This window comes from Chlamydomonas reinhardtii, chromosome 13, assembly GCF_000002595.2.
Source record: "Chlamydomonas reinhardtii strain CC-503 cw92 mt+ chromosome 13, whole genome shotgun sequence".
In the NCBI taxonomy this organism is placed as follows: Eukaryota; Viridiplantae; Chlorophyta; class Chlorophyceae; order Chlamydomonadales; family Chlamydomonadaceae; genus Chlamydomonas; species Chlamydomonas reinhardtii.
In genome coordinates, this window is record NC_057016.1 from 3729866 (window position 1) to 3757542 (window position 27677).

At 62.8% G+C, this 27677-nt stretch overlaps 5 protein-coding genes across 5 annotated transcripts; 2 read left to right on the plus strand and 3 right to left on the minus strand.

Annotated features, from left to right (window-relative positions):
- Window positions 1-2: 2 nt before the first annotated feature.
- CHLRE_13g589350v5 (uncharacterized protein) lies at window positions 3-4948 on the minus strand. Its single transcript, XM_043069728.1, has 5 exons — window positions 4561-4948; window positions 3614-4370; window positions 3205-3416; window positions 1948-2995; window positions 3-1787 (listed from the first exon to the last, which is right to left on the minus strand). Exons 1-5 carry the CDS (start codon window positions 4806-4808, stop codon window positions 642-644), a joined length of 3411 nt encoding a protein of 1136 aa, XP_042917703.1. The 5' UTR covers window positions 4809-4948; the 3' UTR covers window positions 3-641.
- A 344-nt stretch (window positions 4949-5292) lies between these two features.
- Window positions 5293-9448, minus strand: CHLRE_13g589400v5 (uncharacterized protein). The gene is made up of 8 exons (XM_043069729.1): window positions 9147-9448; window positions 8319-8935; window positions 8114-8171; window positions 7791-7954; window positions 7455-7535; window positions 7117-7255; window positions 6423-6854; window positions 5293-6284 (listed from the first exon to the last, which is right to left on the minus strand). Exons 1-7 carry the CDS (start codon window positions 9208-9210, stop codon window positions 6823-6825), a joined length of 1155 nt encoding a protein of 384 aa, XP_042917704.1. The 5' UTR covers window positions 9211-9448; the 3' UTR covers window positions 5293-6284; window positions 6423-6822.
- Window positions 9449-10623: 1175 nt separating this feature from the next.
- Window positions 10624-11248, minus strand: CHLRE_13g589426v5 (uncharacterized protein). Its single transcript, XM_043069730.1, has one exon. It carries the CDS (start codon window positions 10972-10974, stop codon window positions 10753-10755), a length of 222 nt encoding a protein of 73 aa, XP_042917705.1. The 5' UTR covers window positions 10975-11248; the 3' UTR covers window positions 10624-10752.
- Window positions 11249-11448: 200 nt separating this feature from the next.
- CHLRE_13g589450v5 (uncharacterized protein) lies at window positions 11449-16419 on the plus strand. The gene is made up of 6 exons (XM_043069731.1): window positions 11449-11826; window positions 12003-12768; window positions 12970-13181; window positions 13410-13983; window positions 14111-14642; window positions 14810-16419. The coding sequence occupies exons 1-6, from the start codon at window positions 11585-11587 to the stop codon at window positions 15610-15612; spliced, it is 3129 nt and encodes a 1042-aa protein (XP_042917706.1). The 5' UTR covers window positions 11449-11584; the 3' UTR covers window positions 15613-16419.
- Window positions 16420-16808: 389 nt separating this feature from the next.
- CHLRE_13g589500v5 (uncharacterized protein) lies at window positions 16809-27490 on the plus strand. The gene is made up of 16 exons (XM_043069732.1): window positions 16809-17376; window positions 17591-17687; window positions 18120-18233; window positions 18522-19545; window positions 19724-20466; window positions 20614-21001; window positions 21240-21777; window positions 22072-22164; window positions 22447-22527; window positions 22820-22941; window positions 23121-23189; window positions 23331-23392; window positions 23565-23676; window positions 23887-23986; window positions 24283-24526; window positions 24620-27490. Exons 1-16 carry the CDS (start codon window positions 17122-17124, stop codon window positions 25147-25149), a joined length of 4572 nt encoding a protein of 1523 aa, XP_042917707.1. The 5' UTR covers window positions 16809-17121; the 3' UTR covers window positions 25150-27490.
- The last annotated feature ends 187 nt before the right edge of the window (window positions 27491-27677 follow it).

The window sequence follows — 27677 nt, forward strand, 5'->3', positions numbered from 1 at the left end:
CATAGCCGGGTCAACTGAGAGGCCGGATGTCCCCTTTGACAATCACATCTTGAAAGCTGTGCATACTGCACTGTGGGCCCTCAATGGTCACTGACAGCCGTTTCCAAGGGGTTTCCCGCCTAGTGTGTGTCACATCAGTACAGGATCCGAGCTCTCAGCCAGCTATGGTTCAACCAACAAAGCATCGACATCAAAATGAGCTACCTAGCTAGATAGCGCCCCTTACGGCTTGCGCACCACCTGTCATGAAGAGCATGGCGCGTCGGCGCAGTCGTCTTTGCAGACTGCTGTTAATTACGGCCTGTAGCCTACCCTACAGTCCCTTCTCCGCACACATATGGTAACATATTACGTCGCGGTGCGCACCGCAAGTAAAAGCCTGTACTGCCCGCCATTTGCACCAAAGCCACACAACAGCTACGCTCCTGCAACCTACAAGCCCAATAACGGGCCATCTAGCTTCGCGTAAGTACACAGCAAAAAGACACGCACGCCAAATTGCCAACTAACTGTATGTCTGCACGGAAGTACCAGCCATAGTACCACCTGAAGCTTCTGTAATCCTAGCGTCCTTCCCTTGATCAACCAACAACGCAGTTTCTTCACACGCACGTTCTCCTTAACTTGCTTGCCCCTTTCTCTCACACCTTGGGAAGCACCGTCAGCGCCTTTGCCAGCGCCATGACGGTGCTTCCCACGCTGCGGCCGCCCTCCGGCCATGCCGCCGCCAGCCATGCCAGCGCCTTGGCCTCCATGTCCGCCCACACCTCCCGCTGAGCCGCCAGGCAGCGCCGCAGCACACCCAGCACGATCACAGTCGCCCAGGCGTCGTCGGTCAGGCCGGCAGGACGGCGCGGGTGCAGCGCCGCCAGGCTTTCAGCCGTCTGGCCCAAGAGGGTCGCGAGCTCCATGCTAGCGACCCAGTAGCCCTCAGTGGTGCGCTGCAGGTTGAGACGCGACAGCAGCTCCGGCACGTTGCTCGCCGCAGCGCCCGCCGCCGCTGCCGTGGTGGGTGCTGCGCTCTGGGCCGGTGCACCAAAGAAGCGGCTACCAGCCGCAGTGGGCGGCACCGGCGGGCTGCCGAACGGGACGCTGCTGGTCGAGGGTGCGGGAGCCGCATCGGCGGCAAAGCGGAAGCCGCCGTGACTGTTCGTGCCGATTCCGTGACCGTTTCCGTTGCTGCTGATGCGGTTAAAGCCGGGCGGCGGCGCGCGCGGCGTGCTGTCTGCAGAGTTGGACGGCGAAGTGGGCGAAAAGGGTCCTGCGCCGTTACCGAAAGCTGGCGCCGCAGTGGCGCCGAAAGTGGCCGCATTGGCGCCAAAGGAAGGTGTCGGGTTCGCACCAAAGTTGCAGAAGGCGGGTGCCGCATTGGCGCCGAAGGGCGCCGCTATGCAGGTGGCTAAACTGCCGCCGCCGAAGAATCCACTGCGACATCCCGTGGCAGGAGGGAAGGGCGCGGTTGGCGCGGTGCTAGGGGAGGCGAAGGAGAATCCGGGAATATTGGTCCGCTGCGTGCTGAACGCGGGGCTCTGCGCCGGGGGCTTGTGCGTGCTCAGCATCTGCCGGCAGCGGCCGTGTGGCAGCTGCAGCGGCACCTCCACGACGTTGGCGGCGGCCTCGGGGTCTGCAAGGTTCTTGCGAAGCGACACGCCCACGGCGCTGGTGTGCGGCGTGACCAGGTGCTCGGCCACCGCCAGCCGCACCACCGCCTCCTTGACCGTGTCAGCGGACGGCGGGGCGGCCAGGGGCGTGCCGTCAGACCGCACGTGCAGCGGGCTAGTGCCGGCCTGTTGGGTTCGCGGCGAGCAATTAAAAGGGACTGTAAGCGAATTGCTTTAGCAGGCGTGTAGGGCAAACATTGCACAAGACAAACAGATGGAAACTCCCTGTGCGGTAGTGCTTTCCACGTTACCGAAACCAAACGCTCCCGTGCCCAATCCCACTCACCATGAGGCTGCCGATGTAGGCCATGGCGTGCAGCACAGGAAGCGCCTCGCCCTCCTGGACAGTGGGCTTGCCGTCAGGGCTAGGCAACAGGGCAGCGCCCAGAGGCAGCGACACCAGTAGCTGTGCAGGCACAGCTGCAGGCACAGCCGTTGCCACACCCGCAGCCACCGCCTGCTCTGCAGCGCCCTCACCAGCCTTGCTGGCGGCGCTCTCCTTGCTACTCTCGTCGCCCTTGCCACCAGCCGCCGCAGCCGCAGCTGCCACTGCCGCCGTGTCCGCGTCCGCGCCTGCGCCACCAGCCGCCTCCGCCTCCGGTAGCTCGGCCCAGTCCGCGGTCAGCTCCAGCGCCGCGTCAGGCTCGGAGCTAACCACCTCCATCAGCACGTGCAGGGGCTCGCCGGCAAACACGCGCTGAGGCAGCACGTGCGGAGCCATCTTGACCAGCGCGCTGCTGGCACGCACACGCACGTTCACCAGCCCGTGACGGCCAATGGCGATCTGCTTGAGGAAGGCGGCCTTGGCCACAATGCCCTCGTCCTCCACCACGTATACGGCCGCACCGTCCGACGCCGACGCCATGCCGTCCAGAAGGCCGCGATGCACGCCGTGGCCGATGCCCATGCACAGCACGTGCGTGCTGCGCGCAGCCTTGGCCGCGCGCTGTGCGCGCAGCGCGCGCGCCACGGTCTGCAGCTCGCACTGCAGCCGATGCGGCGGGTGCTGGTCGTACTCCATGAACACGGCGACCTTGGCTTGAAGGGCGGCCTCTAGTTGCTGCAGCTGCTGCTCTGCCGTGGTTCCGGGCGCGGGCGGGTGGGCGTTCCAGAACTTGGCGAAGGGGCCGAAGTGGGCGAAGGGGCCGAAGGAGTCGAAGTGGGCCAAGGGGCCAAAGCGGGCGAAGGAGTCGCGGCCGCCGCCCTGGGGCAGGGGCGACGCGGCGTCGCGGCGGCGCGACACCATGGTCTTGATCATCCACTCCTCCTCGTGGCCGCTGATGCCGCCGTCGGTGAGGAAGATGACCTCACGCGTGTAGCCGGCCGCGATGGGGCTGCGGGGAGCAAGGGACACGGGGGGCGGGGGAGGGGGAGTTGTTTTCAGCAACCATGGGGGCGCAACCTATGGGGCAAGGCATGTTGCGGGGAAGAGTCGGCCATGCAGAGGTTGGGCGATCAGTGCGTTGAGGACAGGTGTGAAGTCCACGGTGCAACGTGAAAGCCCAAGAAGCTGGTTATCGTAATCATGGTGCGTGGCACTCACGTGTAATAGATGCTCTCCAGAGTCTGTCGAATCTCGGTGCCGCCCATGTCGGCGTGCACATTGCTCTGGATCCAAGTAACCGCCTCCTTCTCGGTCTTGCTGTCGTATGGCTTGCAGCTGTCGTACAGGGACTTGTGGCTGGATCCAAACACGGTCATGTTGAAGCGCACGCCGCTGTCCACGGGCAGGTCACGAACGAAGAACAGCGCGGCCTGTGGGGAGCAGGAGCGGGAAAGGCAGCCGAAAAGAATGGTGATGCGCCGGCTGTGGGCTGTGGCGTGTGGGCAGTGGGCGAGCAGAGTGGCGCTACAGTGACAAAGCACGGTGACAACGGTGACATGGTGCAAAGCACACACGCATGTGGCCGCAGACACGCAATGCCAGGCAAGCAGCTAGGAACTAAACTCACCTCGCGGGCCTGGTTGATGGGAGAGCCGTCCATGGATCCCGAGCAGTCCACAACGAACCAGATCTCCTTGCGCAGCTGCTGCTGCTTGCCGTCGGTGCCGGCGGCGGTCGGGCTGGGCAGCGGTGGCACAAATGTGGCCAGCGCAACAGTGCGCTGCTCGCCGCCGCGGGAGGCGGGCGTGCGCTGCACACGCAGGCCGCTGCGGCGCGCGGCCTTGGGATCCACCTCAATCGCCAGTGAGAGGTCCTTGGAGGGGTCGGCGACCTGCTCCGACAGACGCACGTACCAGAGCTCCTCCTCGCCGCGTTTGATGCCTGGCATCGGACGCTCCACGGTCACAGGCTCGGGCGACTCAATGGCACGCACCGTGCCCGCCTCCGCCCGCACCGTGACCTCGTAGGAGAGGACGTAGGTCACCTTGGGCGCAAAGGTGGGCAGCGCCGCCGCCACCTTGTCCACGCCGGTCGCCACGTCGCCCGCTGAGCCCACGTAAGGCGGCACCCACGTGGCGGTGTGGCTCCACTCCAGCGTGCCGCCGAACGCGTCAAGCAGCCGGAGGTAGCTGAACTCCACCGTCACCTCGGTGTGCGCCGCCAGGTTGCCAAGCGACACCTCAAACACGGACGCACCCGCCTCGTGCTGGGACATGTGCACGGCCGAGTGGCCCTGCGACACGGCAAAGTCGTACTCTTCGCGTGCGGCGGCGCGGGGCTTGACCTTGGTCACCACCTCGCGGTCTCCAAACACGGCGCGGAACCTGCGCGTGGGGAAGTACAGGGCAGGTGTAAACAAGGTCTGTGGGATCAGGCACGCGCGGACGCGCCTCCTTTATCATGCAGGTCTAAGTCTGGGCCAAGCCATAGTAATACGGAGACGATGAAACCCACGGCTTGTTAGAAATATATCAGGCCCATAGGGGGCCCACTGCGACTGGGCTCACTCCGCACCTGTACACGGCTGCACACGGCGGCAACGGGAAACGGAAGACTGCTGAGCACTCCGCATCGCTCTTGTAGCGGAGATTCTCCGTGGTATCGGCAAAGGAAGCATCGGCGTAGACGGTTGCAGACACGTCGCGGCGCTTGAGCGGCACCGGGATCTCCGTGCCATTGGTTGTTCGGAAGAGCCCACAGGTGGTGCAGCCCGTGTTGCCTGAGGGCCTCGAGAACCAATCGACCAGGGCTGGGAAAACCATTCTTTTCTGGCGCTACGGCGCGAAAGTACTGTATACTGCAGAGTTTTGGCGAAATTCATGCGACGGTAGTTCTTGTTGGCTTGGATCTTCAAGACGCACTGTAATAATGAATATCCTGCATACTGGCTCTTGCTCGCACTTATACATGTGCGTACGCACGAGAGTACAGGGTCAATTGGGAAGGCCGGCGGGGCTCGCGGGTCGCTTCATCAGGCTGGGCACGGCTGGGCTAGCTGGGCCCCATCTGGGCCCCGTTCATCCGGCCTGCCCCCATTGCTCGCCTGGTGCCCAGTCCCTGCACTCCGTGTATACCAACAGGGCAGTAACCTCTGTGCATGCAGTACATGACATGACGCAGCAAAATGCGATTCCTGGCCACTACGCTGTCGCTGCAGCCGCCGCGCGGGGTTGGCTGTTTTGGGCCGGGTCCTGACCCGCAAAGCGAGCTGACGCTTGCCGGTATCGCGATAGCCCCAAGCCTTGCGACGCAAATGATGATCTTTGCCGCTGTACATGTCCAAGTGCTTAACGGACGCATGTTCGGTGCTATCTAGTCCCTCGTCCACCAGTCCTCAGCCCGCATGTGGCACAAACCCAAGCAGGCACACCGCAAGCCGGGATTCCGATGCTCGAACACTTCATCCAGTCATAAGTTGATAGCTCCTGCCGCGTAAGGAGAAGAGGGGCGAAGGTGCCTCATTGCCATTATATGTGCGACACTACAAGACAAGGGTGCCCAACACTCGAGCCATTATGCTACCCCTTCCCCGCGTGGTCTCACGCACTACTGTCGCGGTAAGCATGACCGCTTTCTCCCCCAACATGTATCTCCGCCATGCAATCTGATAGCTTGGAGGCACTAACTCCGTCTGCAGTTCTACACACAATACCCTAACCTCCTGACACTATGTATGCAGACGAGAAGCCATAGTCAAGTGGCGGTAGGTACCCCTCCGACAAGTCGTCCCGTGCCTACATCTTCCCTGCGCCCCGAAACCCCTGGCGCCTGGACAATTCGTTCACCTTCTTCATACTTAACACTAATAATCACTGCACCTACTCTGCTTTACTGGTACTGGTACCCTGCCGGCTAATGAATTAATTTCTGCTCTGGCACCTTGAGCGTCGCACGCTTGAATAACCCGCCCTCACACATGCCCACCAATGCTTACGCTTCGCACAATGCAGTTGGGCATGCCGCACCGGCAAGCCAGACGGAATACCGTCATGTGTCGAGTATGTACTCGTTTAGTGTATCACACATGTTAACCAATATAACCACAGTGTAAGATGACGCAACTCAGAACAGAGCGGCACACCAGAGGCCAACCTGTGTTTCATACGGCAGGCGTTTCCCACACGGGTATGACGCCGGTCTGGGGAGGGGCAAAAACGTGTCCACACGTGTTTCTCCGCATTGACGGGCAGGGCAGCGCGGCAGGCCGCCAGCGCGGACTCGCCCTCCAGGCCGCACGCCTGAGAGGTCCGGTCATCACATACGCATACAGTTGGTTGCACGGATACAGTGGGTGCGGTGGCATGGTAATGAGCGGCTTGTGCGGAGTCTAGGCCCATGGAGACTCATGGAGGCCCATGGAAACTCAAGCCGCTCACCTGGTACAGGTTGCGACGCGCGGCGCACTTGGCGGCATCAGCGCCGGTGGAGCTGCAGCTGGCGCTCACGTGCGGGCCTGCAGCGCTTGATCGAAAAGCACTGCCATTGCCCCAACGCCGTGCCTCAACACATGTCCATGTTGTGCCCCTGCCCAAACTTTGGCTTCATGCTCCTTCTAGCAGCCAACAAAACCAAAAAATGCCCAGGAACACACTATTGCACAACACATGCCTCGATCACGAAGTATCGCTCCATCATACTCTCTGCTGGCAGTCTCACTCTTCGCTCCCTATTCGGGAGCCTGGTGCTGTTCCTCATAGCAATGCTAGCACACGCACGGCCTGGAAGGCCGCTTAGGTTACTCCTCTCTGCACAGACCTGGCTCACTGTCCCGCATGACTAGTTCTGGCCTAACGAAGTCTTCGGCAACACTGCGAACAAGGGCGGGGCACATGGAGCACAGTAACGGAATGTCAGCTCCTGTCACCCCTTCACTGCGCAGTTTCTAGCAGTGCAAAGTGCGCACGCCTGGATGCCTCAGGTATTCATTTGGAGCTCCCATGCGTCGCCCTCTCCAACTCAAGTTGTAATCGCCTGGTGTCAGGTATCAACTCCTCAACACCTCTGCGCACTCCTGCAGCCCCGCTGAGCCACCTTGGCCGCCCCCTCCCCATGCCGTCCCTCAATGCTCACCGTTTGCGAGGAATGCCGCGTCATTAGCAATGTTGCCCGCCGGACTGAAGCGGCACACCACGTAGGTACAGGGGCTGAAGCCGCCGGAAGTGGAGCGCTGCACGCCGCAGCCCACGGACGACGTCGAGCGCCACACGAGCTGTGAGTATTGCGCAGGAACACGGCCAGCCAGGAGGTCAGTGACAAGAGGTCGCTGGCAACCCGATATCCCTACCCGTGCGCAACCCAGCTTCTGCCTTATGCGCAAACCCCGAGGTCCCAACACGCTCCGCTGACCCCAAGACCCTGCCCTTCCCCCCAGCGCATCCGCCCGGCCCACCCCCCGCGCTCGCATTCACCTGTGTGAAATGGCTCGTGTCGTTGTCGGTCAGGGCGACGTTGTCGGTGAACGGCGCCGGCGTGAAGTCGTACACCATGGACTGCAATGGCCAAGACAGGACAAGGGAAGCGAACGGCGATGCAGGATGCTTTAGCAAGATGCACGCGGCCACGTGACGGCACGGGAGTGCGGCGCCACGGCGGAGTTTGCGGCTTGCCTGGCTGGCAACCCCTTCCGCGATGCCTCGCTACCACTGCACACCTTTCCCGCCGCAAGCAGGCCCTTCAAGGTCGTATGCACAACAGCCCAAAGCACGTCACAACAAAACACATCACGGCTCCTGTGCCTCACTCACCTCGCCGTACCAGTCAATGACCGCGAACCGACAGTACATGTCATCGCCCGTTTCCCAGTACAGTAGCTCGCCGGGTGCGCCCGAGTGCTCCATTTTGATGGCGCAGCCCTGGGACGCAAGCTTGTCCGCATACGACTGCGCGGCCGCGGCCAGGCTGCTGCTCCCTGCGGCGTGTGGAGTGGGTTGAGGAGGAACAATATGGGATGAGTTTAGGCGAAGCCTTTGCGAAGCAGGAGCGGCGAGGGGTTTCAACGCGACAAGGGCGAGCGAGCGGCTGCGCGCCACGTCGACACCTGCCCGCTCGCTGACTCCGCCCAACTCACATTGCAGGGCCGGCGCCTGGTGAGCAGCTCGGTACCGGTTTGCGTAATCCAGCGTCATCTGCAACACACGGCAGGGACGTGAGCGACTCAGATGTATTGATACGGTACCTTGAAGGAGCGTATACAACATCGATACCCGCATCCTGCTGCTGAAGGCAACCGCCGCCCTCCTGGCCTTCGCAAGCCACACAGCCGCTGCACTCACCTGTGCGTCCTGGCACTTGCCGCCCGCCATAAGGAAACTTGCGGCGTTGCTGGTGGCGGGCGTGGGAGGCTGTGGAGGCAGCCGTGGCGGCCGGGGGCTGGGAGGGCGTGGGGGGCTGGGGCTGCCAAGCTCCCCATCCGAGCCGCTCCTGTCAGCCTCATCGGTGGTAGTATCAGCTGAAGGGCTGGGGCGGGTCGTGCCGCGCTCTACCGTGATGGGCACGCGCTTGCGGCCCGGGCGCTGCTCTGGTGAAGGGGACGGAGGCGGCAGCGCTGGTGGGTCTGGCGCGCCCGGAGATGGGGGCGCACGTTGCCCCCTGGAGGACGACCGGCGTGGCGCGGGGTCGGCAGGAGGCGCAGGGGGAGGCGATGGGGGCTCCGGAGGCGGAGAGGGAGGCGAGGGCGGAGCCGGCGGAGGAGAAGGCGGAGATGGGGGAGTTGGTGGGGGGTATGGCGGGGAGGGAGGGACCGGCGGTGGAGATGGCGGGTTGGGAGGGGCAGGCGGAGGCGAGGGAGGCAAGGGAGGCGTTGGGGGCGTGGGCAAGGGCGGCTCAGGTGCCGGACTCGGAGGAGACGCGTCCACCTCATGCCTGAGCAGCCGCCTGATGCTCAAGCTACCTGTTGATGTAATAGTAACGAGCGGGAATAACGTCACTTACTCCAATTCACCGCATGCCAAAAACTCGATGTCCAGGTCCGCAGCTTAAGTTTCCCTCCCAAAACGATATGATATACGCACACGTTCAGGTATTATACTGGCTCAGCAAGCCACGGCTACAGCCTCCCAGTCAACCTCGCAAGCGCTCCTGGCTTACGGCGCTAGGCGCACCTGAGCCCAGGACATGCGGCGCCGTGGCCAAAAGAAGAAGTGATAAAATTGCAGGGCTGTGCATTTGTGAGTCAGGGCAAGGTCCTCTACACCCAGGTTGTTCTCGCAATCAGAAGCGCGCTCGCGCGCAGATCAGCAACGCCAAGCACTGCATCAAGTAGTAATATTGATCAATGGCAGGTGGTCGGTGTCAAATGTGTATGATTGAGCGAGCAAAGTGGACGGCGCCAGGCCTTGGGCTCAAAAACGGCCGCCTACACACTCCCAGTGCGCCAGGACAATACTGTGTGCCCACTTCTACTTACTACTGTGGCCACGGGGGTTTGGAGCCATCAGTAAAGTAAGCCGGATCCACGACTTCCATGCTGGTCCAGCGGTCGCCCCGCATTAAAGTAAAGGCCATCCTTACAGGACATTTCATACGATTAAACTTCCCATACGAGCAAACTTTCCAGCAGGCCTCCCGTGTGCACCGGCGTGGCGGCGTGGCGTGTTCTGCACATTTCCCCAACCCGGTCTCACCCGGGATGTGCCCATACACGCGGCACCGTCCAAGGCCCAAACCGTCCCAAGTGCCTATTCATGACATATGTATGTTATGATTAGCTGTTATGGGCCCTGCCGCGGCCTGTCCGTTCGCCGAGCTCGCGAAATGCAGCTGCATGCCCCGACATTTTGCGCGAAGAGCTGCTTTTAGCCCCCGTAGAGACTCTCTAACATCTACTTATAGCTACGTATAGGCACGGCAACGTTGAGATATTGAGGAAATGGCTGCTTCAGGGACCTCGGTCGCGAAATGGGCGGTCGGCTGATTCTCGCATTTTGCTCCGGGATACATTCCAATACGGTATAATGTGTCTAAATAGCATGTTGAGTGAGTTTATGCCCCCTCCAGCACGTTTCCGCTCGACCGTGCCTGCACGTACCCATCGAGCTCGCTGGCTGGCTGGCCAAAACCCGTCCATTTCGACCGCAGGCGAGCGCAGACCGCCCTGCCACTCAACCAGCAGGTCAATGCTATGTATGAGAAGTGCCTGAGAGCGCGGGGGAGTCAGGGGTGACCTTTATGCCGTCGGGGAACCCCCCTATCTGCCCCCAAGACCCCCCGCACGGAAAGGGCCGTACGGCACTGGGGCAAATGTCGGACTACGGATCTGACACGACAGGCGTGTGGGGGGTAGGTCAGGTTAGTTTCCTAGTCGGACTTTTGCCCCGACCGTTTTGCGGGGTTGAAGCGAGTGCAAATTTGGACGGTGCCCACAACGCGGGTGAGACCGGGTTGCATTTCCCGACTGCGAGCACAACCGTTTGCGGCACGCTGAGTCAACTGAGCGCCTTCTGCGCTTACGAGACACCCATATCCCAATTTCCAAGACCAAGGCTCCAATATTGGGCTGTCTCGGGGGCCCTCAGGCCGCCAAGGATGTAACTGGGATCCTCTTGGATGTGCTGGCGTGGCGACAAAGAGGCTATGGTGCAGGGATGGTGTTTACAGTGTGGCATCAAACCCCGGGCAGGGCTAAAAACCCGGGCCCAATATCCTATCGCAGCACTAATGCCCGAAACTACGATGACCGCCGTTCGCAGTGACATGTCGGCTACTTCCTTAAACTTCATCTCTCCCAGCAGGGCGTGCATAATCCAGGGTTAGGCTGCCGCCGCCGGCGAGAAGGGCCCTAAAAACGTTCTCGCACACGGCATCCAAGGGCCCAAACATGCCTGGTTGTAAGCCTTTTGGGGGTGGGCTCTGCCCGCCTGCCCGGGAAGAGGTGTTTGGCTCTGCCCGCCCGCCCGGGAAGAGGTGTTTGGCGAGATTCGGGGACCGCATGCAGCCCCACGCGGCGAGATTGCACCCCTGGAAATGCCCAATCTTTCTCGCCCGAGGGCCTGCGTGGGGCACGTTTCTTGCCGCTGCCCTTAGATGCCTCCCAGCCTCAATCCTCCAGCTGTACGTGTTGCGTTCCAACAACGGTACCGGGCTGTTTCGTTCAACAGATAACCGACAGGTAACTTTATATAATTGCTGATACTTCTCCCTTAAAATGATAACAAGTACTGCTCCTCGGGGCACGCGCCAACAAACGAAATTGTGAGCCCATGGTTTATCGACCTAGTTAACTAGAAGCTCGGTATAACTTGGAATCCATGCAGGCCCGCTGGGCCTTCGACTTGCCCGGGGCCCAGGCCCAACCGCGCCCAATGCGCCCATCGCGAGGGACCGGGCCCCGGTCTCGCCCCGCGCGAGTACTTAAGGCGGAACGCCAAAACCATAAAGTTATAACTACAAAGAGCAAGTAATCTCCTACATGCAAACGAGCGCTCAAGCTTTAAGCAAAACACAACTCGCTTTCACTCCAACTTCCGGCGCAGCTGCCCGCGTGCTTTTTCGCAAACCACTTCCCCGCGCCTCTGCTCTCACACCAGTAGCCGCATCAACCATGACGATTGAGGTTGGCGACTGGCTCTCCAAGCCCTCTACCGGCGTGCTACCGCCTTGTGGCGTGTTCGTCGAGGGCGGTGAGAAGCCGATCCCGGTGCCGCTCAAGCGGCGCGATGTCTCAGCGACCGTCTACGCCGCTGCTTCCTTTTCCGATACCAAGGAGACCCTGAGCTATGTGAGCGACGTGGAGTGCTCGGCAGTCTTCCGTTTCCCCTTGCCGCCGCGAGCGGCCGTGTACAGGTGCGTGCCGCGTCAGTGCAGCAGGCCCCGTATGGGCCCCTCATTGAGCCAGCTTGCATTCCCAGTGGCATGGGGCACATTTGTTTCCACCTTTCCTCCTATGTACGTTTATCTCCCGCGTAAGTCATCGCTTGCAACTTATCTAAACCTGTCCACTGCCTGCCCTCCACACACAGGTTCCGCGCCGTGTTTGGAGACCGCGAGGTCGTGACCAAGGTCAAGCCCCGCGCCGCGGCTCGTGAGGAATTCGACCTGGCCGTGTCGCAGGGCCACTCGGCCGTGCACATGTCCCAGCACGAGGCGGGTGCGTCCGTTTTTGAGGTGTCGCTTGGCAACCTGGAGGCGCACACCGAGGTGACGGTGGAGTTCAGCTACCTCCGGCTGCTTGACGCGTTCGGCGGCACGCTGGAGTGGAGCCACACCGCCACGTGGGTGCCGCCGTACGTGGGCTCAGCAGGCGACGTGGCAACCGGCGTGGACAAGGTGGCGGCGGCGCTGCCCACCTTTGCGCCCAAGGTGACCTACGTCCTCTCCTACGAGGTCACGGTGCGGGCGGAGGCGGGCACGGTGCGTGCCATTGAGTCGCCCGAGCCTGTGACCGTGGAGCGCCCAGCTGCGGCTGCCGAGGCCGCGGCAGGTGCTGGTGCGGAGGAGGTGTGGCGCGTGCGTCTGTCGGAGCAGGTCGCCGACCCCTCCAAGGACCTCTCGCTGGCGATTGAGCTGGATCCCAAGGCCGCGCGCCGCAGCGGCCTGCGTGTGCAGCGCACGCCCGCCTCCCGCGGCGGCGAGCAGCGCACTGTTGCGCTGGCCACGTTTGTGCCGCCGCTGCCCAGCCCGCCCGCCGCCGGCGCCGACGGCAAGCAGCAGCTGCGCAAGGAGATCTGGTTTGTGGTGGACTGCTCGGGATCCATGGACGGCTCTCCCATCAACCAGGCCCGCGAGGTGAGTTTAGTTCCTAGCTGCTTGCCTGGCATTGCGTGTCTGCGGCCACATGTGTGTGTGTGTGCTTTGCACCATGTCACCATTGTCGTCGTGCTTTGTCACTGTAGCGCCACTCTGCTCGCCCACAGCCCACACGCCACAGCCCACAGCCGGCGCATCACCATTCTTTTCGGCTGCCTTTCCCGCTCCTGCTCCCCACAGGCCGCGCTGTTCTTCGTTCGTGACCTGCCCGTGGACAGCGGCGTGCGCTTCAACATGACCGTGTTTGGATCCAGCCACAACTCGCTGTACAGCAACTGCAAGCCGTACGACAGCAAGACCGAGAAGGAGGCGGTTGCCTGGATCCAGAGCAAGGTGCACGCCAACCTGGGCGGCACCGAGATTCTGGGCACCATGCAGCACATCTACAACAGGTGAGGGCAAAGGCCGCGATTATGTTAATCTTTTGGGTCGTCGCAGCCAGTATTGCTGCATGGGAAGTGGCTGCAAGGCCAGCTGGGTTGTGCAGCACAGCCGCATGGCAGCACAGCAGCTTTTCTCGGGCTGCCAGGCCTGCGCATATCCGATTCTCCAGCTCCCGACTGCATTCTCCGCTTCCCTCTCAAACGCCGCTGCCCCTTCTTACTTCCCCATCCCCGCAGCCCCATCGCGGCCGGCTACACGCGTGAGATCATCTTCCTCACCGACGGCGGCATCAGCGGCCACGAGGAGCAGGCCGTGTACGACCTGGTGAACCCCAAGGCCAAGGCCCCCGTGCCCGCCGCAGCCCGCACCCACGTCCTGAGCCTGGGCATCGGCCACGGCGTGCACCGCTCTCTGCTGGACGGCATGTCGACTCGCTCCGACGGTGCGGTCGTGTACGTGGTGGACGATGAGGCGATTGCGGCCAAGACCGCATTCCTCAAGAAGGCTGCCACAGCCGCTGGCGCCGCCCTGCGCCCGCGGCTGGTGGCGCGCAATGCGCTGGTGCGGCCCGCGCCGCACGTGCTGCCTCAGCGCGTGTTTGCCGGCGAGCCCCTGCACGTGCTGATGGAGGTGGTTAGCTCTGAGCCTGACGCGGCGCTGGAGCTGACCGCGGACTGGGCCGAGCCGGAGTCAGCTGCCGGCGCGGCGCCGCTGACTCTGTCGCTGCCGCTGGGCCCTGCGCTGGCGTCTGCGGAGGAGGGCGAGGCGCTTCCTGTGCTGCACGCCATGGCCTACATCGGCAGCCTCATGGTGAGTGGGATTGGGCATTGGAGCGTTTGGTTTCGGTAACTTGGGCCGCACTTTGACCTTACTGACCTGCTTTCTACAACAGTTTGCTTACAACTGTATGCCCCTCTGCTGCCCTTAAACCCAACAGGCCGGCACTAGCCCGCTGCACGTGCGGTCTGACGGCACGACCCTGGCCGCCCCGCCCTCTGCTGACACGGTCAAGGAGGCGGTGGTGCGGCTGGCGGTGGCCGAGCACCTGGTCACGCCGCACACCAGCGCCGTGGGCGTGTCGCTGCGCCGCGACCCCGCTGCCCCCGAGGCCGCTGCCAACGTCGTGGAGGTGCCGCTGCAGCTACCACACGGCCGCAAGCTGTGGGGCACCGCCTCCGGCGCTGGGCCCATGCCGCCGCCCATGGCTGTCTGCTTTGCCGCGCCGCCCATGGCGCAGCGTGGAGGCAGGATGGCATGCATGAGCGCGTCGGCGATGGCGTGTGCGCCGATGATGGCGTGCTCGGCGGCGCCGGCGGCGCCGCCCTGCCCCGTGCCGCAAATGGCGTCGCCACAGATGATGTGGTGCGGCACTGCGCCGGGCGGTGGCGGCGGCCGCGGCTCTGCGGCTCCGGCTGCGACCAACCAGGCGTTTGCGTCTGCGGATCTGAGCCTACGTGGCGAGAAGATTGGTGAGTTTTCGACAGCGATCCAATGCCGTAGCCTGCTGCGCCGGCCTTAGCATGCAAATGTGCATCTGTTGCTAGGTGTGTTCGTATGGGGGTTGTTCATGTGTCCTATACCATTTTTGGTGCTGACATTCGTGCTGCTGCCTCGCCTTGTAACCTTCCACTTGCAGAGGCGCTGTCCGACTTGAGCTGCGGCGTGCAGCAGGAGGCCCAGTGCTTCACGAAGAAGGCGCTGAAGAAGAAGTCTGCCGCCGCCAGCCTGGGCGACGCCGTCGGCGGCGCCATGGGCTCGCTCTTTGGCGGCCTGTTCGGCAGCGGCAGCCGCGGCGCCTCCGCCGTGTGCGCCAAGCCGGCGCAGCAGGCGCTGCAGGGCCCTGGCAGCGCAGGCGGCAGCTGTGTCGCTGCCGAGTTCGCCGCCCCTTGCGGTGCTGCGGCGCCGGAGGCGGAGCAGGAGGAGTCGTGCTGCGACGACGGCGCGGATGAGATGGAGGCCGGCGACTGCGACGCTGGCTTTAGCGTGCCGGCGATGAAGGAGTCAGTGGCGCGGCGCTCGCGCTCCTGCTCCGCGTCGCCGCCGGCCGCTGCCGCGGCGCCGGCGGAGCGCCAGCTGCGTGGCTCCGAGCTCCTGGCTTTCCTGAACCTCAAGCGCACCACGCAGGGCTACTGGGCCGCCGGCCCCGAGCTGGCGGCGGCGCTGGGCGTGCCGGTTGTGGACCTGACATCCGCTGCGGGTGCTGCCGGCAGCGGCGGCAGCACCGCAGCAGTGCTGCGCCCCGCCGGTCTGACCGACGACGCCTGGGCGACTGTGGTCGTGCTGGCTGTGCTGCGGCGCTGCCTGGCGGCTCAGCGGGAGGTGTGGGCGGACATGGAGGCCAAGGCGCTGGCATGGCTGGCGGCGGCATGGCCGGAGGGCGGCCGCAGCGTGGGAAGCACCGTCATGGCTCTGGCAAAGGCGCTGACGGTGGAGGCTTGAGCAGGCAGGCGTTTAGGGTGCATTGTCGTGCGCCCTAATGTATGTGTCGGTGTGTCACTGCCGCATATGGTATGCGGCTGTGGCTGAAAGAGTTGCCTTTTCACATTGCATTCTTTATTTTTGATTACAAATAAGAGGCACATAGACAGCTCTGTCCGCACGCTGCAGCGTATTGTTGTTTTACTGAGGATATCAGGTGGCTTAGGGCAAGGTCGAGCTCTTGCTGTGTGCATGTGTATTTGTGTGTCCGTGTGTGTGCCCGTGTCTGTGTGTGTGTGTGTGTGTGTGTGTGTGTGTGTGTGTGTGTGTGTGTGTGTGTGTGTGTGTGTGTGTGTGTGTGTGTGTGTGTGCGTGTGTGTGTGCGCGTGTGTGTGTGTGTGTGTGTGTGTGTGTGCGTGTGTGTGTGTGTGTGTGTGTGCGTGTGTGTTAGGAAACACGAGATGTGTAAGTGTATGTGTGTGTGTGTCAAAGAGCACAAGGAAAGCAAAGTATGTGTGCGTGTGGTTAGAAGTTTGTGTGCACGGTCTAGCGTGCACTCGTGTAGCCGCGTGGTGTCGGCGAGTGCACAGTGTAGGACAGTGCACCATGTGTTGTGGCCGGTCGCTGAGAGCATTGCGCTTGTACATACGATATGTGTGCAGAACCGGACATATGATTGCTGCTGATTGCTCCCCATCAATGAAGGCACGAGCTGAACAAGTGGATAAGCAGTACATGATGTATTGATGTTGCCGTAAGAGCGAACGGGAACAGGGCACTTGATACGGTATCCCGGAAGGAGATGCCGCCCTGTAAAATCCATGGTTACTGCCGCCTACTGTGCCTTTCCCTCTGAATCAAGAATGACTACGCGCATACTGCCGTGCCCTCCACTGCAGCTCTTGGTGCACTCCGCCGCGGCTCTGCCCTGTCCGTCGCCTGACGTTTCTGCCGCCTCCACACGGTGTAAAGCAGCCTAGATGCCAAACCTCGAACGAGGCAGAAACCAACCCACATTGCAGCGCCGCAGCGTGCGTTCGGCCGTTTATCAGCGAACCTTCTACCGTATCTGGCGACGGTTGAGACTTGAGAGCACACCTACGACAGTGTTCACCGAGTGGCCACGTCCGCCAGCAGCGGGTGCGTGCCCGCTTAGTGGTGCGGGAGTTGTGCAGCGGCCTTTAATAGCCACAAACACAACTACCGCATCCAGGAAACGAAATTGTTTGAGAGGACTGCGGCACGCGCGGGCGACCATCTCGTCGAGCTGTCTGACAGCACACTTAGGGGACGGTTTCGTATACCCATGCATTATGTTATTGTAAAAACTCATAGTGCGTGCTGGTACAACTTCAGCATCTAGTTTATAGCGAGGTTGTAGAATACTGCCGTGTGACGGCAGAGGAGCACGAGAAAAGAGCCCGAGTTTCGGCACGAGGAGCGCGCTTCCTCGAACTTGAAAATGACCTCTGACTTCACATAGGCAGCAGGATTACTGGAAGCTCAGCCGGACGAGCAGGGCCGAGTGCGATGGCGGGGCACAACTGTGACCAGCTGAGGCTGAGTCTTAGTGGCCTCACCGCCCTAGCTTTCCTGGCTTTCTGTGCCGTCAAAGTGGAGGCATGGGGCTACCATGGAGCACGAAGCTTGCCTGGGCTCGGCCGGCGTGTTGTCGCAGGGACAAGTTTTGACCTGCTCTCAGCGCTTGAGGACCCGAGCATTGACAGGATAGTATTAACGGGTGATCTCGTTCTCGACAAGCGCGTCTTCAGCTCGGACAGCGAGGTGAGAAGAAAAACGTTCCGCGCGCAGCGAGCGTCCTTCTGGAGCTGCTTCCTGCTGATTTGAGTAACTCATAATAATGTGGAATACATCGCTGCTTTCCGTGATGCACATGATGGTTACTTCCGTATGCCTGAGCCGCGTCACCAAGACTGGAGCTGACACCCCGTTCCTGCGGGCCCCTTCTTGTGCTGTCCCCTCCTGTCCCGTCCTGCAGCAACACGTCTTTCCGCTACACATTCGGCGCAATGTGACTATCAAAAGTATCCTGACTAGCGAAGCGTTCGCGAGTCTGGACTTTCGGTACCTGTCAGGTAGGCTGGCGTGGCCTAGCTACCGCGTTCTTGTGCGATACGGTATGGCCCTGCCCTGCCCGTCTGGGCCTTGGACATCTGGAAGGGCAGCGATGTACGGCAAAGTGTCAGCAGAGTCTCTAGGCTAGGGATTTTGGGCCTTGGTGCTGCGCGGGCGGGCGACGGGAGGCGTAATATGATGAGGAGCCGAAAGGGGGTGGTGCGTGCCGCAGTGCTGCATGTGAGCAGCATGTCGCATCAGCGTGGGTGTAGTCCTCATCTTCTGGGTACTCCACAAGAACTGTGAGTTGTTTGCAGCCTAGTGAGAAGAGTCGGCGGGTGCGAACAAAGGCCGCAATTTATTTCAGCCATCTTGCATTCAGCCAGCAGCAACACGTCACAGCCACTGACCTACAGCGCCCTATGCCCCTCAAACCCGCTGCCTCCAAGCAGGCAAACTCCACTTAGCGCCGGGGGTTTGGCTGACGATCTACCGGCTGCGTGTGCGCGGCCTGACGGCCTCCTGTGCGCCCACCTTCCCCTTCGTCACCGTGTCACAAGGAGCGGGTGAGGAGCCGCCGTGGTCCCACAAATGCCACGCGCTTTGAGCGGTCATTCAAGGTTATGCGCATCGCTTGTGCTGGTCAACAGTTGCCTTTGCTGGTGTCACACAAAGCAGGGTTACGCCACACTGGATGGAGATACACCGCGCTAGGAGGCACAGGCAGCTGCTGCTATTGCTGTCAGGTTTAATTGCATGGGACCAAACCAGCGCGGCCGCCGTAACGCCGCCAATCACCGCCGACACGTTCTGTGACCCTTCCCTTGCCTTCCCCCAAAATATGATGCGAGCAGGCGTGGTATTTCGTGACTGTGTGCTTCATCGCTTGGCGTGTCTGCCCATGGACATGGTTTACGAGAGCATCATTCACGGTGGCGAAGTGAGCCATGGTGACGGAAGCGGCCAGAAGCTGCGGGAAGGTGCCGGAAAGCTGGCTCCGCCGCCGCCGCCAGGGCACTCGGCGGCGGCAGGGAGAGCGGGAGGTGGCGGCGGCGGCAGCAGGGTGAAGGGCAGTGGCGAGGACAGTGCGGGGGAAGAGCGTGGCACGGCGGCCGTGACGTTGGGTCCGACAGAGGTGGAGTTGGTGCAGCGCTACTGCTTCAGTGCGGTGCAGGGTGGGCGCTACTGCCGCCCACAGGCGCTGCAGCTGCACCGCTACGTCTACGCCACGCCCGTGCCCACGGCGCTGCTACAGCCGCCGCAGTCTGGCGCCGCCGCGGTGGCGCCGACCGGCGCGGCGGCTGTAGCAGGCGCGGATGGCGCGGCGGTAGTAGCCGATCCAGTTCCTGTAGGCACGGCTGGTCCGGGCGGGGCCGCAGCTACAGCCGCGGCAGCTGCAGCCGCGGCAGCTACTGCCGCGGCGTTCACGCTTGTGGCCGAGGACACGGTAATGGTGTGTGATCACCCCGTGAGCGCAGCGTGTGTGCGCGACAATGGCCCCGAGTTCTGCGTTAAGCGGGAAATCGCGGCTCGCCTGGCGGCGGAGGAGCGACAGAGCTCCAGCCTGGCGGCAGCCGTTGGCGCAACCGTCGCGGTTACGGCGATGGCGGTTGGCTGGTGGGTGCTGGCGGCGCGGCGGCGCAGCAGGAAGGCCGCGGCGGCGGCGGCGGAGGAAGAGGCGGCAGCCGCCCAGGAGCAGCAACGGTTGTGGGCGCATTCGGCGGCTGTGGCAGCTGGGGAGTCTGGCGGGACCGAGGTGCAGCAGGCTCTGGAGGTGTTGCTGCGGCAGCTGGCGGTGGCGGGTGACAGCGCGGCGCCGTCGGCGTCGGCCGCGCCGTCCACCAGCGGCGATGGGCGCTTCGTGCGCATGTCCGGCAGGTACGTACCTTCGCAGTACAACGTTGGTTGTCTTGCGATTGATTGAACGTCACACACATGCTAATTCTTGTCGATTGGGCTTTGATGGGCAGACGGTTGAGCTCGATACGATTGCATCATTCGCTTGCAGAGGGACCTCACAACCCCCAAATGCGCTTCCCTTTATCTGTTTTCACAGCTCAAACTCCCGCACGACCTCGCGCAACCCCTCCCGCACCGTGTCGCGGACCTCCACGCGCAACCCCCTCGACGCCGGTGCTGGCGGCGGCGCCGCCGCCGCCGCAAGCGGTCTCGCCGGCCCTACCAGCAGCTCCGTCTTTTCGGCCGTAAGCCAGACGACCAGCGCCAACCAACATGCCGCACTGGCGCTGGCGCTGGCGCCGGCGAACAACAGCAACAGCAGGAGCAGCGCTGCCCTCGGCACCGGCGGCGGAAGCGGCGCGCCGCCATCAGCGGTGTCGGTCGCCGCGGCGGCGCTGGCTGCGGCGGTCGCGAACGCGAACGCAAATGCTAACACCGGCTCGGGCGCGGGCACAGGCGCGGCCGCACAGGTTGTTAAGCGGTCTTCCGGACGGACAGGAGCGACGCAGTCCGTCCCTACCAGCGGCGCAACATCCGGGACGGGTGTCGGCGGCGCCGCCGCCACAGTGCCGTACGCACCGCACGACAGCGTTGCGCCGATTGACCCTGCCATGCTACTGGCAGCGGACCGGCTGGGACGGCGGATGCATGCCCAGGGCGGCAAGGGCGAGGTGGCCTCTCCCAACGCAAACACACAAGGCATGAGCGCGAACTCACACACGACGGCCACGCCGGCGACGGCCACCAGCGCCGATGCGGATGAGCTGGCGGCGCTGGTAGGGGCGACGGCACGCTCTAGTGCCGGCGGTCTGCTGAAGCCGGCTGCAATCGAGACGCAGGGTAGGTGGGCGTAAAGATGCCGCACGTGGGCACGTGGGACTCATGTGTTGTGTGCCGGCAAGAGGTTATGCAGAGTTATGGGCACTCCAAACGCAAGCCACCTTTAATACCGACCAAATTGTATGCCTCAACCGCGTGTTCCCGCAGAGCGTATCGAGTCCCTGCGGCGCAGCATGCGCTCCGAGGGGCCCGCCATCCCTCTCAGCCCGGTCGGTGTCGGCGGCGGCGGCAGCAGCAGCTGGTACGGCAGTAGCGGCGGTACCGATGACTTGGAGATTACAGATCTGCTGGGGGCGGGCACGTTTGGCAAGGTGTTCAAGGGGTTTTGGCACGGCACGCTCGTGGCGGTTAAGCACATGGTCTTCCCACGTGGCGTGCTGCTGGCGGGCGCGGCGGTTGGCGGCACCGGCGGCGGTGGAGGGCTCGGCGGCAAGCCGGGCGCAGGTGGCGGCGCGGCGGGCGCGGTGCAGCTGCAGCTTGAGCGCATGGCTGCAATGGAGGCAGCCATTAGCACGAGCCTGTCCCACCCCAACGTGTGAGTGAGCATGGGCAAAATGGGTGCGTGTGGGATTTATGCGTGTGCACCGCACTGGCTGTGCGACACTGCTACAGGGGCTGCGAGCCGCGCAGTTCCCTCCTGCCTTGAGCATCGGCACTTCTATGGTTACAGGGCTCGGTAAGAGCGCCGCCCAAACGCGATGACGTGAATGTCCGCGTTGCTGTGTGCTGTGTGCTGTATGCGCCTCTCGCCACCCTTCTGCCCACCCCCGCAGCGTCCAGACCTATACCTGGCGAGTCACGCCGCTCGGGGACGCCGCGCAGCCCCACGATGCGCGCCACCACCCGGCATCAGCGCCCCGTCCCGGCCTTGGCGTCGGCCCAGGCGCCGGCCAGGGCCCCGCCCTGCGGCGCAGCACCGTCAGCGGCGTGGGCTCGGCCGGCACCGCCAGTGTGGAGGCCCAGACCCAGGAGGCCCTGCCACCGCTGGCGCTGGCTGGGCAGCGGCAGCAGCGCGCCTCTGACACGGGGCCGCAACAGGGCCCCGGGTCGCCCTTGGCGTGGCGGTCGCTTCCCGGCGGCGGCGGCGTCGCGGGCGAGGCCGGGGCACGTGGGCCGCCGCTGCCGCCGCGGCACCACTCCGGCGAGGGACAGCAGCAAGGGGGTCAGGGGGCGCAGTGGGGGGCCGTGGCGAGCCAGCAGCAGCAGCAGCAGCAGCAGCAGGAGGGGCACGCGGAGCCGTGCCTTCACTCCAACGCAGCGGCATTGGAGAAGGGCTTTGAGCTGTGCCTCATTCTGGAGCTGTGTGACATGGTGGGTGGCTGGCGGCGTGAAAGCGGATGGCGGCGGCGGGGCGGGTGGCGGTGGCGGGAGATAAGAGCTTTGCAGGGTGGGCTGGTACGGGCGGGGCCGGGCTGGTTGGAAGAGCGCGCGACCGTAGCTGCGAGAGGGTGTGCAGGAGCGACGGCCTGAGCTACGGCCTGAGCTACGGCCTGAGCTCATGCCCCAAATGCGGTGCCGCACGCGTGCAGCCCCTGCCCCGCACCCACCCATGCGCCACCCTGCCTCCATCGATCCGCACACACGCGTGCGCAACGGCGCGCGCAGGGCTCTCTGCGCGACCACCTGGCCCGCGGCGGCTTCCGCTGCACACACGACCACGGCTCTGTGGACCACGGCGCAGTGCTGGACCTGGCCATGGTGGGGTGGGGCGGGTTACATTCATGGTTATTCAAGAAGTGAAGACGCAGGAGACGGGAGAGAGGGGGCGTGTGTGTGTGTGTGTGTGTGTGTGTGTGTGTGTGTGTGTGTGTGTGTCGTAGGTTTCAAAGGACTCACCGTGACCTGATTTTGTCGGGGCTAGGAGGCGGTGGTTGGCGCTTATGCCGAGGCCCCTGGCCGAGTCCGTGGACGTTGATCACCGTATGAGCAAACATGTGGGGGATCAGCACCTGACCCCAGGTCATAATCATGCAATTGCAGGACGTGGCTCGCGCGATGTCTTACCTGCACTCCAAGAACATTGTGCACTCCGACCTCAAGAGTCGCAACGTGCTGCTCAAGGTGCGAGGTGGAAGCTGCGTGTAGCTGCGTGCGGCGCTTGGGTGCTAGCTGGGGAGCACGAGCACTGCACTGGGATGTGTTGCAAAGGCGGGTTGGGACACGGGAAGGAGCGGCATTGCAGCGGATGAAAACCACAACCGTATACTAGCCGTGCCTGAGCCTTCCCACACGCCAGCATGTGCCATGAGCTCTTGGCCAAGGTGCGCTTGTCTAGAATGCCTTACCCGAGGTGCCCACGTTGGCGAGGTGCCCCCTGCAATCCGCCACCCGTTTCGCTCTCCCCTTTTCGCAGTCGCTGAGCGGCCCGCCCGGCTCTCACGGCCGCTGCTGCCCGCTGGTGGCCAAGGTGTCGGACTTCGGGCTTGCGTTCAAGATGGAGGGCGAGGAGACGCACGTATCGGGCATGTACCAGGGGTGAGTGGGGGCACGGGCCAGGGTCACCGGGTAGGGGTGAGCGTGCTAGGGGCGGTTGCTGAAGGGGGGAGGCACAAGAGCCAAGGATGCGGGAGCTTTACTGTAGTAGTACCATAATGCGCGGACACTTCAATCCGTAACCCCACGCCCTGCCGCTCACACCGCAACACGTCACGCAGCACGCTGGCCTGGAGCGCGCCGGAGCTCCTGATGGAGGGCCGCGTGTCCAAAGCCGCTGACGTGTACAGGTGAGGGCGGGGCAATCGGTCTGGCGACGGCAATTCTGACGCCCTGCCGAGGGCCCAGTCCCTGAGCTGAGCACTCCTGAATCTCCAACTCCCACCTGTACACACACACACACTCATACATACACACACACACATACACAGCTTCGGCGTCCTGCTGTGGGAGATGTACACGTGTGGCGAGGCATTCAAGGGCATCCCACGACGTAAGCACTTGCGGCCGTGCCCTTGCCGGTTTTGCCCTTGCTGTGCCCTTGCTTGTTTTGCCCTTGCTGCTCTCTTGCTGCTCTCTTGCTGCGCTCTTTCTGCTGCTTGCGTCCACGCACCTCGCACAACACATCGCAAACTGCCCCATTCACACACCGCTCCGCACCGCAGCGCTGCTGGCGGGCAAGGTGGTGGAGGGGCTGCGGCCCGACTTCCCGCCCGAGACCCCGCCCGAGTACATGCGGCTGGCGGCGGCGTGCTGGGGCCACGACCCGGCGCAGCGGTGAGGCCGGGCACACGAGGTCTGGTTCAATGGTGCCGCTGGGTGCCTGTCTGGTCGGCATAGGGTGCGGGATATGGGGGGCGTCAGATGCGTGAGCGCGGCAGCAGGCCGTAAGGCCGTGCCCTCCAGTGTTACCCCTCACGCGCCGCCGGTAACACTCTCATCTGCGTCCACACCTGGGCCCACACATCTCCCTCCACCCTACAACAGGCCCTCCTTTGATCAGGTGGTCAGGGAGCTGGCCTGCATGCGGGCGGCATGGGCGGGCGGGCGGCCGCCTACGGGTCAGCTGGGCTCCGTGAGCGCCCAGGTGTGTCCCCGGGGCTTGATCACGTGCAGCTGCTGTCGTGCGGATTCGGGAGAGGGCCCTGTCGTGTCGAGCCCCGTGCGTACGGCAGGCCCGCATGTTCACACGTGTCTGCATCCCAGTGGGCACGGCCGGGAAAACACCGCCCCCTACTTCGCTACACTTCTCTGTACCAATCGTTGCAACCCCCCCCCCCTGACAACTGATCATGAATGTAACCCCGCTGACAACCAGCCCCGACACTGCAGCTTTACACACTATAACTGCTGTGCCTTTGCCTTTGTGTATGTGAATATCAGGTGCAGCGACGTGATTCCTTGGCCCGCGTTAGCGCCAGCCGCGTGACCTCGGCTAGGGGTACGGCGGGCGGGCCGCCGCCGCCCACTCACGCCCTGCAGCTGCTCCAAGTCGCCAACCTCAGCAGCGGGGGCAACAACAAGAGGAGCAGCGGCCGCGACGGCGGGGCCGAAGCCAATGGCGGCGGCGGCGCGAGTCCGGGACCGTGGGCCGAGCAGCCGCGGGCAAACCATCTGCTGGACGAAGGTAAGGGGCAGGCAATGCGGTTGGCGGTTGGCCGCGGCCATTGCACAGTTTGCGGTGGCAGTTGGGCTGACGGTTACCGGTATGCGCGCGCAGGCAACAGCCACGATGGGCACGATGGTACTAGCAGAGAGGTGCCGGGGCAGGAATGGATTGGAGCGGGGGACGGCGACGGCGCTGGCGAGAGTGAGGACAGCCGGCGACGGCCGCTGCCGCTGCCGCTGCTCACCACAGCCCTTGGCAGCACCGGCACGGGCGTGGGCGACGGCTCGGGGGTGGCCAGGCCGCTTAAGCAGCAGCTGCTATCGCCGCCTGGCGGCGCAGCGGCGGTGGCTGCGCTGCGCCTCAAGGGCGCCTCGGTACGCCGCCGCACGCGGCAGGGACACCAGTCTGCCGCTGGGGAAGGCGTGCGCATGCTGTCAGCCAAGGATGCGTCGGCTAACTCGGATGCCGGCGGCAGCTACACGGGTAGTGGGGGACCGGACGGCAGCGAGGGCGGCCCACGCGCGCTTCTGGGCGTTGGTCTGGACACCGCTGACCTCATCGACAAGGAGCTGTTGGTGGTGGGCGGCGGCGGCGGCACGGGCACGGGCACCTTTGACGACAGCAGCATGTGGGGGCTGTAGCAGTGCGCTGCAGCAGAGGGCTGTAGCAGCGGCGCACTGCGCCTGCCAGCTTGCCTGCGGTCAATGCGGTTAGATCGGTAATTGCGGTGAATGCGAAGTCGTTGCATGCAATGAAGTCGTTCCATGCGGTCGAGTTGGTTTGGTGTGGTGGAAAGTTGGAGGCGTAATGTTACAGGGAATCCGCTGTAGTGCCTGGATGCGTAATAGGTTCTGTAGCCAACAAGCTAGTCCTTTTACTATTAAGTTAGCGTACAACATCCGCTAGGGAGGAAGGCGTGTGCGACGATGCTTAGGTACGGGAATGTGTATGGGTGGGAATGAACTAAATGGGAATGGTTTATGAGATGGGAAGGGAGCAACATGGCGACAACGGCAGCACTCTCAGCAGCACAGCGAAGAAGCAAGGGATTGTTGTGGTGTGTCTCAGTTCCTGCGCATACAATGGCAGAGTTGTCAAGGCAATGGGCATGCCAACGAGCAGTGTAAGGTTTGGACAGCGCCAATAAAGCTGTGCAGCCGTGGCTTGCTAAATGTTCTAGTACCTGAGGCGTTTGACGCGAAAATGACTGCATGGCATGTAGACCTGGTTTGGTCTTGAGAGGGGCATCGCGCCGTACTGAGAGCTGCTGAATCGCTGCAATAATGAGCAATGAGGCTGCTGGTTGGAAGCATGTTCGTGGGTGGAAGGTGACGGTGGGAGGCGCAATGGTGCAGGAGCCAGCATCAACACTGCACCTGCCATTGATGGGGAACAAAGACTGGCCTTGACGCCCTGTGCTCTGGGCAACTGCTTCACAGTCTGCTGGTAGGAGATGTTGAGATGACGGGCCCGCCTGTTGCAGCAGGCAGCAACGGTGTGTGGACGCAGAAAACCCAGGATGACAGTTGGAGGCAAACGGTTAACGTTTCTTTGCGACAGGTGATGCGATGCTACAATGTCTAGAACGTGCGCGCAGCGCTTGTGTTCGTGTCCTAAGCGCAAATGCCTCCCGTAACTTGGATGCCTTCAGGAGCGCCAGGTATAATTAGGGGACGGTATCGGATGTTGGGCTGACGCATGTTGTGTCGTAGTCAGGTGTGCCACGTACTGGGGATGCGGCGAGATTACTGTAGCGGGGTTTGGGGTGTGAGCCTAAACTGGCGTACGTGCATGTGTGGAATGCGGGCAAGAGCTCTCCACTTCAGCGATCATACTGTGAACACGAGCTCACCGGCTGGTGCGTGGTGGCGCGCTCGTTGCTATGGCTGTCCCTTGCATATATACACACATGTGCACGATGAGCTTTGTGGGCTGCACAATGCATGCATGTGAAATGTGCGCCGCAAGGTTTGCTTCGTGCTGTGTGGCTGGTGGCTACACGTCGTGGCGGCCTGAGCGTATGGCATGGCCATACTTGATGCATGAGTAGCATAGCACTATATTTGGGGCCGTGCGAAGGGAATGGCACGTGATGTGCGAATAACCGTAAACCAGACCATGATGTTGCAATATGATTACTTCATTGACGGCCGGCGGTACCTGTGGCGTGCCTGCTGCTGGTTTGGATGCTGGAAGATTTGGACATGGACACGATCTAGGGGTGCATGGCGCAGCTGCGTAGGGGCGCTCCGTATGGTTGTGGACCTGCAGTGCAGCTCCCGTGCCGCCAAACTGACCGCATCACACTGCATGGGGTCAGGGCGTTTCAGGGTGATTGGCGTGGCGCAGGAATTGCGTGTGAGCCACCGCGACTCGAGAGCGTGTGCGTTTTGGGTGCCCCGCCGGCAAGTTGATATAGAGAGAAAGATTTTGCAGGTTGTTGGGAATGCGTTGATCTTGGGGAGTTAGGGCACGGAGCTGAGGCGTGGCCATGTGGGTGCCTGTGTGCGGCTGTGGGGCATGCAACGGCCTCAAGCCTCAGGGGTAAGGTACTGATGTTTTATAGTCTGTGCTCAACTTGTGCGTGTTGGGCTAGACCAATGAAGGCATGGTAGGCCAGTAGGCAAGGTTCGTGCGCTGATATGTGGTTACCGGTATGCGCGCACTGCTGCGGCTCCGACTGGATGATAACAGTCGCGCACAGGACAGGGGGCGGGGGGGGGGGGCTAGAAACCCGCAGGCGCACCCCACCCTTCAAATGGAAAGAGCTTGACGAGAGCGTTTCGAATGCGCTTTCAGAGTTTAATCAGGTTAGTAATTGCGGAGATGTTTTGGGGGGCATGGGCATTACAGGAAGGGGGACCGAGCCGAACACAGCAAGCAGCAAAGCCAGGTAGCCAGCACGCTTGCCAACCATTATAGGAGCAGGAAACCCGCAAATATCTCGGTCCGGGTGATGCTGTTTTCGCCTTAGTAATCAGCCATGGTGACAGGTGGCGGGTCCAGCGCGTTCGGAAGCGGGCGTGCAGCATGGGCACGGAATGCGCCGTGCAGGGGCGGGGGGGGGGGGGGGCGTGGCAGCGAGCATTAAGTTTGGAGCATAAATCTGATGTTTTTGAGCCCTGAACCTTTGGGGCCGTGAAAAGCTATCTGGCAACGTCTTCAGGCG